Here is a 12,607-nt window from a genome sequence, read left to right on the forward strand (position 1 = left end):
CCAACTTTTTCAGATGGGAATGAGGGACCCCTATCAGCAAAAGTATGCAGGCATAGGACACACCCCTTGCCACGCCCCCTTAAAGGAGAATTGTACATTTTATATATAACTATATAGATCAGACCAAAATGAGGGACAAATGAGGAACAGAGGGACATTGCCCCAAATCAGGGACAGTCCCTCGAAATCAGGAACAGTTGGGAGCTATGCGTCTGTAGGTTTCAATATTCACTGGTGATCCTGCCATGAAGGCACTTCCTGTTACAGGATGACAACGCTCTGTCCTTGCCTCCAAAGTGCTCTTCTGCTTTGTCGCTCTGTCACCTGCTCCCCTGGTGAAGATTATAAGTGGCTGTGCAAATGCACTTTGCACACCTCTTAAGAAACCATCCGTGGAAATTCACACAACCTTAGCTGGAGTGTAAGCAAGAGGCTGCAGAAGATCAGCAGCACCGAGGTGCTGCAAGGAATGAAAAAAAGTGAAAAGATTGTTGTACTGTGTAAAAAAAGCAATTGTTTAACCAATTATTTCCACCAGCCCTGGAAGGAATTACCCCCTTAATGACCAGGACATTTTTTGTGATATGGCACTGCGTTACTTTAACTGACAATTGCGCGGTCGTGCGACGTTGTACACAAATAAAATTGATGTCCTTTTTTCCCCACAAATAGAGCTTTCTTTTGGTGGTATTTGATCACCTCTGCGGTTTTTATTTTTTGCACTATAAACAAAAAAATACTGACAATTTTGAAAAAAAAAAAAACAATATTTTTTACTTTCTGCTATAAAACATATCCAAAAAGTAAAAAAATGAATTTCTTCATCAATTTAGGTCGATATGTATACTTCTACTTATTTTTGGTAAAAAAAATCCCAATAAGCGTATATTAATTGGTTTGCGCGTCTACAAACTATGGGATAGATTTATGGCATTTTTTTTTTTTTACTGGTAATGGCAGTGATCAGCAATTTTTAGCGGGACTGTGACATTGCAGCGGACAAATCTTACCCTAAGTGACACTTTTTGGGGACCAGTGACACCAATACAGTGATCGGTGCTAAAAAAAAATGCATATGTATAAATGACACCAGCAGGGAAGGGGTTAACATCAGGGGCAATCAAAGGGTTAAATGTGTTCCCTGTTTGTGCTTTCTGGGGGATGGACTGACAGAACACAGAGATCACTGTTCCTGATTACTAGGAACAGAGGATCTCTGTGTAGTTCCCTGTCAGAACGGGGATCTGCCTTGTTTACATAGGCAGATCCCCTTTCTGCCTTTCTGTGGAGCGATCACGGGTGGCCAGCGGACATCAGGTCCGACGGAACCGAGCATTGGCTCCTGCTCTATGCAGCGCGCGCCCATAGTCTCTATTGCATGAAACAACGTACAGGTATAGAAATGCAATAGAACCGCCCTGCCGCAGTATATATGCGGTGGGCGGTCTTTAAGTGGTTAAGATACATTGGGGCGGGGGGAAGGGAGGGTTATTTACCAAAACTGGAGAGTGCAAAATCTGGTGCAGCTACGCATAGTAACCAATCAGCTTCCAGGTTTTATTTTTAAAGATTAATTGAACAAGTTGAAGTTAGAAGTTGATTGGCTACCATGCACAGCTGCACTGGATTCTGGGTGCTCCAGTTTGAGTAAATCTCCCCCCCCCATGAAGTTTTAGCAAGTGTTAGATGTTAGGGTTTACCTTCACTTTAAAGGGTAGGTTTACTCTTACAGAATAGGATCCATACAGTGTACCAGCAGCACTGGAGCCTGTAAGCATCATTATGCTCACAATGGCGAGCAGTTGGCCAATATGAATTTCTTCCTTTTTCTGGGAAACTGTTCTAGAAGAAGGCTCAGAAGAGATTCTCATTGGTCAGTGTGGTTACGTGACCACTCTGAGCAATGCAGATCTCTTCTTTCTTCTGGGGAAGCCTTTTCAAGAAGAAGCCTCAGAAGAGATTCTCATTGGTCAGCGTGGTCACGTGGCCACTCTGACCAATGCGGATCTCTTCTGTTTTCCAGGAAGCCTTTCCAAGAAGAAGACTCAGAAGAGATTCTCATGGTCACATGGCCAAACTAACCAATGGGGATCTCTTCTTTCTTCCGGGAAGCCTTTCCAAGAAGAAGACTCAGAAGAGGATTCTCATTGGTCAGCGTGGTTACCTGGCCAAGCTTACCAATGAGAATATCTTCCTTCCCGTTCCTGAAGAAGGCTCAGAAGAGATTTACATTGGTTAGTGTGGTCACGTGGCTGCACTGACCAATGAGAATCTCTTCCTTCTTCTGAGACGCTGTTCTGGAAGACGAAGGCTCAGAAGACATTCATGTTGATCCCTGACAACGTCTTATGATGACGAAAAACGTAGGGTGGAGCTTTTTGGTTGGAAACTTTTTTAACCCTGTTACTATGCCTGGATCCATGTGAGTGTGATTTTAATCTTTAATAAAACATAGATTGCGCGCTTACTACACTATGAGAGGGCTTTATTTCTTCATTTGAGATATATCTATTGGGCATTCACTGCTTTGTGCCATATGACCATCCCAGAGGTGCGGTCCTAAGGCGAGTTTAATAGTTGGTGGATCGGATCTTTTTGAGATAAATTCCCGGAGCATAACTGCTTTCACCACTTGTAATTAGGTGGTCAACTCCATTTGGTAAGAGGCCGTGTGTGCTTCTATTGGAGGTGGCATATTTCTATCTGGGTCACATTTCTATTGCATGTGGACAAAGAACAGACATTATATTCACTTTGGTGTAATTTTATTTAGGAGCGCTACACTTTTATGCTAATCTTCTGTAAATGTTTGCAGCCAGCAAATTGTGTTAGCAGCTTTTTATTTAGCGCAGGTTTTTCTATATTTTATACACCTTCTCATTGGTCAGCATGGTCATGAAGCCAAAAATGATGAATGAGAAATCTCTTCCTTCCTCCGGGAAGCTGTTCTGGAAGAAGGCTCATAAGTGATTCACTTTGGTCAGCGTGATTTCTTCTGGGAAGCCGTTCCAGAAGAAGAAGCCACAGAAGAGATTCTCATTTTCAGCGTTATCACCTGGCCAAACTGACCAACGAGAATATCTTCCGGGAAGCTGTTCCAGAAGAAGACAGAAGAGATTCTCATTGGTCAGCATGATCACCTGGCCAAACTGACCAACAAGAATATCTTCCTTCTTCTGGGCAGGCATTCCAGAAAAAGAAGGTTCAGAAGAGATTCACATTTGGCAGCGTGGACACATGGCAACATTGACCAATGAGAACTTCTTCTGGGAAGCTGTTCCAGAGATGCATGGTCACGTGGACAAACTAACCAATGAGAATATCTTCCTTCTTCCATGAAGCTGTTCCGGAAGAAGAAGACACAGAAGAGATTCTCATTGGTCAGCGTGATCACCTGGCCAAACTGACCAACAAGAATATCTTTCGGGAACCCATTCCAGAAGAAGAAGACACAGAAGAGATTCTCATTGGTCGGCATGATCGCCTGGCCAAACTGACCAACGAGAATATCTTCCTTCTTCTGGGAAGCCATTCCAGAAAAAGAAGGTTCAGAAGAGATTCGCATTTGGCAGCGTGGACACATGGCAAGATTGACCAATGAGAACTTCTTCCTTCTTCTGGGAAGCTGTTCCAGAGATGCATGGTCACGTGGACAAACTAACCAATGAGAATATCTTCCTTCTTCCAGGAAGCTGTTCCGTAATAAGAAGACACAGAAGAGATTCTGATTAGTCAGGGTGATCACCTGGCCAAACTGACCAACAAGAATATCTTCCTTCTTCTGGGAAGCCATTCCAGAAAAAGAAGGTTCAGAAGAGATTCGCATTTGGCAGCGTGGACACATGGCAACATTGACCAATGAGAATATCTTCCTTCTTCCAGGAAGCTGGTTCGGAAGAAGAGGACTTAGCAGACATTAACATTGGTCAGAGTGGTCACATGGCTGCACTGGCCAATGATAATCTCTATCTTCTTCCAGGAAGCCGTTCCAGAAGTCACGTGGCCATGTTGTTCAATGATACATGCCATTATTGAGCATTGTGATATTTACAAGCTCCAGGGTTGCTATGCAGTGTACGGTGTACAGATCATCTTCTTTAAAGGTAAACTTGTCCTTTAAAGTGTTGCTAAACCCACAACAGTAAAATCAATCTGTATATGCAGTAAAGCATGCTTGGTGTACTTCCTGTGGGACCTAAGGGGTTAATCCTCTGCATTGTGTAAAAAGTCTGTTTGATCCTGTCTTCTCTGATCCTCCTCTTTGTTTACTGTGTCCAATCCATCTGCTGATAGAACAGAGCCTTGGGGGCACTCTGCACATGCTCAGTTTGGTGTATATTGCTAAAGAGTTTTTTTGGGGGGGAGAGGGATGTGATCAGCACAGGGCCAATCTGCACTGTCCAGACAGAGGGTCAAAGGTCATGCAACCTCATAGGACAGTCAGAGGAGAATGAAAACTCCTCCTACAAGCTTTAACCAGACACTGATAGAAGTCACAAGACTGCTATATACTGCTGATGAGAAAAGGTATTTAGCATTTTATATTTACTAAAATAATTGCATTTCCATGTTCTGTGTACTGTGGGGGGCCAGATATAGTGTATGCAGGGTCCTGGGTTTAGTAACACTTTAGGACTATTTTCCAGGCCCTTTTGGGTAGGAGTCAGAATGTTTTCTTTTCTATCGTAGGTGGCGGCAGCGGAATCGGACGAGCGGTGTGTCAGAGACTTTCCCAAGAGGGGGCTTCGGTTGCTGTCGTTGATGTGAACATCAACTCTGCTAATGACACTCTACAGACGTTATCGTCTAACCTCCCCGGACAAGAGCATGCCGCGTTCACGGCCGACGTCTCCCAAGGCGACAGTGTCGGTGCACTAATGGAGCAGATACAGGTAGACGGGAGGCGGTGTGGTGTGATTGTGATGAGCCGGGCAATTCTCCAGATAACCTCTCTGTCTTGTCTCCTCAGTCTCGCTTCTCTGCCCCTCCTCGTGTTGCTGTCAGCAGCGCCGGAATCACCCGGGACGAGTTTCTGCTTCGCTTGTCAGAGAAAGCTTTCGATTCTGTGCTCAGCGTCAACCTCAAGGTAATCTGACAGGCTCCATTACCCTGCTGGCAGCCTCATTTATCAAAGTGTCAGACAATGAGAATTGTCTGCAAATAGTCCGATTCAGGGTGACGTTACAAGTCATTTTCTAATGCGGCTTTGGTGGCTTTGATGCCACGCTGACAGTTCTTTGTGCAGACACTGGAAAACTACATTTACCGGACGCTTTATTGGGTAAGCCTGTTAAATTGCTTGGTAACACAAATTGCTAATCAGCCAATCACATGGCAGCAACTCAGTGGAGTTAGGCATCTAGACGTGATGAGGACGACTTGCTGAAGTTCAAACCGAGCATCAGAAAGGGGATTTAAATGACTTTGAACGTGGCATGGTTGTTGGTGCCAGACGGGCTGGTCTGAGTATTTCAAAAACTTCTGATCTACTGGGATTTTCACTCACAACCATCTCTCAGGTTTACAAAGAATGGTCCGAAAAAGAGAAAATATCCAGTGAGTGGCAGTTGTGTGGAGGAAAATGCCTTGCTGATGTCAGAGGAGAATGGGCAGACTGGTTCCAGATGATAGAAAGGCAACAGTGACTCAAATAACCGCTCGTTACAACCAAGTAGAGCTGCACGATTCTGGCAAAAATGAGAATCACAATTTTTTTATTTAGAATAAAAAGATCACGATTCTTGCAACGTAATTTTTTTTTTTTTTTTTTTTGGAGAGAGAGATTGATAGAGAGAGTGATTGATTAATTGAGAGAGATTGATTGATTGAGAGCCTCTCCTCTCAGATGTCCCCCTCTTCTTTCAAGTGACCCCTTTTCCCTCTCAAGTTTCCCCCTATCCTCCTTTCAGGTGCCCCTACTAATCTCAGGTGTCCCCCTTTTTCTGCTCTCTCTCTCGTGATCGCCCTCCATCTCCCTCCCCCTGTCAGGTGCCCCCAATCCCAGGATCCCCCCCCTCTATGTTAGGTGTCCCCCTTGCTCTCTCTCAGGTGTCCCCCCTCCCTGTCTCTTCCTCTGTCATGTGTTCCCCCTCTGTCAGGTGTCACCTCCCCTGCTGCTGGATCATGCCGTCCTCTGTCACCACCCAGTGTGTTGTGGCCCCGGTGGGACACACCTGGCACAGCAGCCCAAGCAGAGAGACCCCCATCGGGGGGATAGGGGCGGTGCCGGTCAGGGCTCCGGTCTCGGGGGGGGGGGGGGGGGGCTGTACGGCCCGCTCCTGCTCTCCGCCATGTTTCCCGCTGACATCACACGCTCGGACGCACACAGGGAGAGGAAGCACCCGCCACCATCTCGGTAGAGGCAGCGCCCCCTACCTACCAACACCGGGGGGGCGGGGCTGTCACTCTGACATACTTATCGACCAATCACATTCTTCTTTGCTGACGTCAGACGTTTTCACGCTGGCTCCGAAGGCTTCCCCTCAGCTCCGAAACAGGCGCGCGCTTTGAATGGTCAGAATCGTAGAATCGTTCAAATCCGGAGTTGCGATCGTGGCGGGCGGAGAATCGCGATAACGATTCTCCACGATTAATCGTGCAGCTCTACAACCAAGGTATGCAGAATACCATCTCTGAACGCACAACACATCGAACCTTGAAGCAGATTGGCTACAGCAGCAGAAGACCACATCAGGTGCCACTCCTGTCAGCTAAGAACATGAAACTGAGGCTACAATTCGCACAGGATCACCAAAATTGGACAATAGAAGATTGGAAGAACGTTGCCTGGTCTGATGAGTGTCGATTTAAGCTGTGACATTCAGATGGAAGGGTCAGAATTTGGTGTAAACAACATGAAAGCATGGATCCATCCTGCCTTGTATCACCGGTTCAGACTGGTGGTGGTGTAATTATTGGGGGGGAGGGTATTTTCTTGGCACACTTTGGGCCCCTTAGTACCAATTGAGCATCATTTAAACACCACGGCCTACCTGAGTATTGTTGCTGACCATGTCCATCCCTTTATGACTACAGTGTCCTCATCTTCTGATGGCTCCTTCCAGCAGGATAATGTACCATGTCACAAAGCTCCAATCATCTCGCCACTGGACAATGAGGTCTCTGTACTCCAATGTCCTCCACACTCACCACATCTCATCCAATAGAGCACCATTGGGATGTGGTGGAAGGGAGATTCCCATCATGGATGTGCAGCCAACAAATCTGCAGCAACTGCGTGATGCCATCATGTCTCTATGGACCAAAATCTCTGAGGAATGTTTCCAACACCTTGTTGTATCTATTCCACGAAGAATGAAGGCAAAAGGGGGTCCAACCCGGTACTAGCAGAGGGTGTACCTAATAAAGTGGCCGGTGAGTGTACAGGAACCTGCTTTGGTAGATGCGCCAAATAATAGTTCAGTTGAAGGGTTTGAAATGAAAGATTTGATTGGTGTGGCAATTGTAAGAAAAAAAAATCTGCGACTTTTTCGCACAAAAACGCTCACAATCTACGCCAAACAAATAATGGCGTAGAAAATGAATTTATATATATGAATGTGAGTTAGGGACCTTAGATTGTAAACTCCTTGAGGGTAGGGACTGATGTCAATGTTCAATGTATATGTAAAGCACTGAGTAAATTGACGGCGCTATACAAGTACCTGAAATAAATAAATAAAAATAAATATATCTGGTGCAATAGTGACGTGCAGTAGTGCGTCAGGAGGATTATGGCGCAAGACAGGTACAAATTATACTATGGGGCAAATATATGAATTCCACTGCAACAGAATAATTAATTTGACAAGCACTGCACTTAGATAAGATGTCGACAATCTGCATTTCTCAACGTCCGCCTTAGTTTTTCTGGCTCACTAGGCTTTGTGTATAAGGTGACATTCAGAAGATTTGTCTGCCATATGATAAATTTTTTTTTTTGAGTGGCAGTGACATAAACATGCACAGTGGGATCAGCATAGGGTGTATGTTTATGCACTGAGGGGTTCTATTTGTTTTAGAAGGATAGCCATCAATGCTCCCCCTTGTCAGGCAGATGGTGTCTACAGAAGCTGCATGCTGTATTAAAATTTTACAAGAGCTAAAGCAAGCTCCCGGGCTGACCATTGAGCCACTCGGGCACTGCCCGAGGGCCCTGGGCCACTAGGGGGCCCCATCAGGGTTGCCAACCTCAGTAAAACCAGGGATAGTATGGACCAGGGACAGCCAATAGAACCATGTCTGTGTATACTGTGTGTACATGTATGTGTATACTATGTGGCCCCATAATCTCTGATTGCCTGGGGGCCCCATAATCTCCTATTGCCCGGGGGCCCCATGAGTTGTCAGTCCGCCCCTGCTCCCGGGCTCTTGTGATGACGTCAATCTTGTAGGCCCCACCCTATGCTTTTGTCACAGATGACGTAGACAGCAGGACGGGCCCCCCCTGATGACGTCCCCTGTGACGAAACACGTAGGGTGGGGGTCTACGAGAGTGACGTCATGCAAGTGAACAGAAGACCGGGGTTGTACTGCTTGCCCATAGGAACAACACAAAATGAGATATGCTTGGATGCTTTTATTTTTTTGTAAGTGCGCACTTTGCTTTTTTTTTTTTTATTATAATAAAGTAATCTATGTGGTTTTATGCTATGAGCTTGCCTTGTATCTTCTGTCTTTGAGAATTACTTTGGTCATATACCTTGGCATTTGGTCCGTGGAGGAGACGAGTAAACCACTGGGAGACTTTAACCCTTCAGGTGCTGATTGACCATTTATATATATATTAATAGGCTCTGGTAAGAAGCTGGAGTGTGGTCCTTTTCTGGGTGCACTGATTTATTCTTATTCAGCACACTGGTGTTCACGTTTGGAAGATTTAAACAACCCGTTCTTTTTCTGTTTTGTGTGGACTTTATACAAGTGGGGTATGCCTGTATGGACATTGTATGGTAACCAACGGGTCATAATTGATCAGAGGTTTTATAATTATCACGTGTGGTTAATTTTTAAGATTTTCACATATGTATAACATTATTTAATATGATTTAGCACTGCACTGTTTTTTTTTCTTAATTAATTTATTACAGGTACTTATATAGCACCGTCAATTTACGCCGCACTTCACATACTCTATATTACCAAAAGTATTGGGACGCCTGCCTTTACACACACATGAACTTTAATGGCATCCCAGTCTTAGTCCGTAGGGTTCAATATTGAGTTGGCCCACCCTTTGCAGCTATAACAGCTTCAACTCTTCTGGGAAGGCCGTCCACAAGGTTTAGGAGTGTGTCTATGGGAATGTTTGACCATTCTTCCAGAAGAGCATTTGTGAGGTCAGGCACTGATGTGGATGAGAAGGCCTGGCTTATAGTCTCCGCTCTAATTCATCCCCAAGGTGTTCTATTGGGTTGAGGTCAGGACTCTGTGCAGACCAGTCAAGTTCCTCCACCCCAAACTCGCTCATCCATGTCTTTATGGACCTTGCTTGGTGCCCTTGTCCAAATCATTTGGTGGAGGGGATTATGGTGTGGGGTTGTTTTTCAGGGGTTGGGCCTGGCCTCTTAGTTCCAGTGAAGGGAACTCTTAAGGCGTCAGCATACCAAGATATTTTGGACAATTTCATGTTCCCAACTTTGTGGTAACAGTTTGGGGATGGCCCCTTCCTGTTCCAACATGACTGCACACCAAGACATTGAATTAGAGAGTTTGGGGTGGAGGAACTTGAATGACCTGCAGAGAGTCCTGACCTCAACCGGATAGAAAACCTTTGGAATAAATTAGAGTGGAGACTGCGAGCCAGGCCTTCTCGTCCAACATCAGTGCCTGACCTTACAAATGCGCTTCTGGAAGAATGGTCAAACATTCCCATAGACAGACTCCTAAACCTTGTGGACGGCCTTCCCAGAGGAGTTGAAGCTGTTATAGGTGCAAAGGGTGGGCCAACTCAATATTGAACCCTACGGACTAAGACTGGGATGCCATTAAAGTTCATGTGTGTGTAAAGGCAGGCGTCCCAATACTTTTGGTAATATAGTGTATATGTAGCACATTCACATCAGTCCCTGCCCTCAAAGAGCTTAAAATCTAAGCTCCCTAACTCACATACTAAGGCCAATTTAGACAGGATCCAATAAACCTATCAGCACGTCTTTGGAATGTGGGAGGAAACCTATGCAGGTACAGGGAGAACATGCAAACTCCAGGCAGCTATTGCCATGGTTGGAATTCGAACTGGTGACCCCAGTGCTGCTAGGCGGAAGTGCCGTTTTTTTACCTAAGGGCCCTTTCATACTGGGGCGGGGGCGGTGTCGTCGGTAAAGCGCCGCTATTGTAAGCGGCGCTTTACCGTTGATATTTGGCCGCTAGTGGGGCGGTTTTACCCCCTGCTAGCGGCCGAGAAAGGGTTAAAAACCACCGCAAAGCGGCACTTTGCCGGCGGTATAGCCGCACTATCCTATTGATTTCAATGGGCAGGAGCGGTGAAGGAGCGGTATATACTGCGCTCCTTCACCGCTCCGAAGATGCTGCTGGCAGGACTTTTTTTCCCGTCCTGCTAGCGCACCGCTCCAGTGTGAATGCCCTCGGGGCTTTCACACTGGAGACAAAGCAGCGGCACTTTCGGGACGGTTTTCAGGCGCTATTATTGGCGCAATAGCGCCTGCAAACCGCCCCAGTGTGAAAGGGCTCTAAGGCAAGTGATTTTTCTGTTTGGAATATTTTATAACTCAAGAACATTCTTGCAGATACAGCATCTCACAGATTCCTCCATACACAGTTCCAGTTCCTCCTAGCTCAGGCTGTCCAGTTCATACCTCCTACCATAGAAAAAGTCCCTTCAAAAAGGTCCATAATCTGACTTCCGGTACCCCAAAAGGGGGACCTCGTGCTTGCAGTAGAACTACATTCTGCAGTAATCCTTCCTGTCTGGTGTTTTCTGGGTTTTCCACATGGAAACAGATAGGCTGCCTCCTCTCATGAGCCTGCGGCTATAAACCCAGCCAGGGCCTCTGTCCAGAAGGGTATTGAGATGGCAATTCACAGGTAGTGGGTAGGAAGGATCTTGGACTACACACCAGGCGACCAGGGAGACCCAAAAGTGCAAACAAACTCACCATCGTGTGAATCGTACCATGTAAGGTTTATTAAAGACTAAAAGTTGCACTTACAAGAATGCAGGATAAAAACATCAAGAAAACAGCCAGCCGGCTTGCGAACACCCGTCCACTACGTTACAGCGCGATGACGTCAGCACACCAATCCTCGTGACACGTGTTTCGTCACAATCTGACGTCGTCTCAGGGAACGTTCCCCAAGATGACGTCGGATTGTGATGAAACGCGCGTCGTGAAGGATTGGCTGAATGCCAGCTATTTCTGGAATGTCGTCATGATGGCGTCCTGTGATCGGGGGCCGCTGTGGGGTGCGGGCGGTTCACTCTGTGATTGCAGTGTCCTCCAGACACTGCTGATCACAGATTGAGGTAAAGAGCCAATCAGCGGCTCTTTATCACGTGATCAGTTGTATCCAATGGCAGCTGATCACGGATGTAAACAGAAGCTGGTTATTGGCTTTCCTTTCCTCGCATTGACAGCATGAGGAGAGGAGAAGAGAGCCGATAACCGGCTTGTGTAAAAGGAACATCTACACTGATTATCAGTGCAGTCCCAACAGTGCCCACCAGTGCTGCCAATCAGTGCCACCTACCAGTGCCACCTCATCAGTGCCGCCTCATCAGTGCCGCCTCATCAGTGCCACCTCATCAGTGCCGCCTCATCAGTGCTGCCTCATCAGTGCAGCCCCATCAGTGCTCCCTTATCAGTGCTCCCTTATCAGTACCCATCAGTGAAGGAAAAAAATTACCTGTTTGCAAAATTTTATAACAAACTACAAAAACTTTTTTGGGGTTTTTTTTCCACAATTTTTGATCTTATTTCGTTTATTTAGCAAACAAAAATAAAGTGGTGAATAAATACCACCAAAAGAAAGCTCTATTTGTGTGAAAAAATTATAAAAATGTAATTTGAGTACAGTGTCGCATGACCGCGCAATTTTAATTGCAAGTGTGACAGCGCTGAAAGTTGAAAATTGGCCTGGGCAGGAAGGGGGTAAAAGTGCCCAATAAGCAAGTGGTTAAAAAGAAAACTAATGCAGTCATCACATATAAGGACTGGCAAGCGAATGTACATAAAATTTTGGTTTTGGGTTCACGCACGCTTTAGGGCAACCTATCATCATCAGTTTGTAGGGAAGTTGGTAGGTCACCATGATCATTCTATTTTTTTTTCAGTAGAAAGTTTAGGTGTAATGTAAAGAGTTCATTCTCTCTTTGTTTCCTGAAGGGTACATTTCTGATCACACAAGCCGTGGCCCGAGCTATCCTAGCCACGGGACAAAATGGAGGTTCCATCATCAACATTGGCAGTATTGTGGGAAAGGTGAGTCCTCAAAGTATCAAGATTTTTCCCAGTGATGGAAAGTAAAAAGAGAAAAAAAATTGAGTTGTTATAACTCTGGTGAGGCCATTCCTTATACTGAAGTAAACACGAAGGCCTCTTGTGCACTGGACGTCTTTGGACGTTTTTACAGCAGCTGTTTTTGGCTT

At 45.7% G+C, this 12,607-nt stretch overlaps 1 protein-coding gene across 1 annotated transcript in view; it reads left to right on the forward strand.

The window, feature by feature from the left end:
* HSD17B8 (hydroxysteroid 17-beta dehydrogenase 8) overlaps window positions 1–12,607 on the forward strand; it is a 32,067-nt gene that overhangs the window by 2,300 nt on the left and 17,160 nt on the right. The window contains exons 2-4 of the mRNA XM_073598197.1: window positions 4,690–4,892; window positions 4,970–5,086; window positions 12,345–12,440. Of these exons, the coding sequence (XP_073454298.1) occupies window positions 4,690–4,892; window positions 4,970–5,086; window positions 12,345–12,440 (416 nt within the window). The remainder of the gene's footprint in view (window positions 1–4,689; window positions 4,893–4,969; window positions 5,087–12,344; window positions 12,441–12,607) is intronic.

This window comes from Aquarana catesbeiana, linkage group LG09 (assembly GCF_042186555.1).
Source record: "Aquarana catesbeiana isolate 2022-GZ linkage group LG09, ASM4218655v1, whole genome shotgun sequence".
In the NCBI taxonomy this organism is placed as follows: domain Eukaryota; kingdom Metazoa; phylum Chordata; class Amphibia; order Anura; family Ranidae; genus Aquarana; species Aquarana catesbeiana.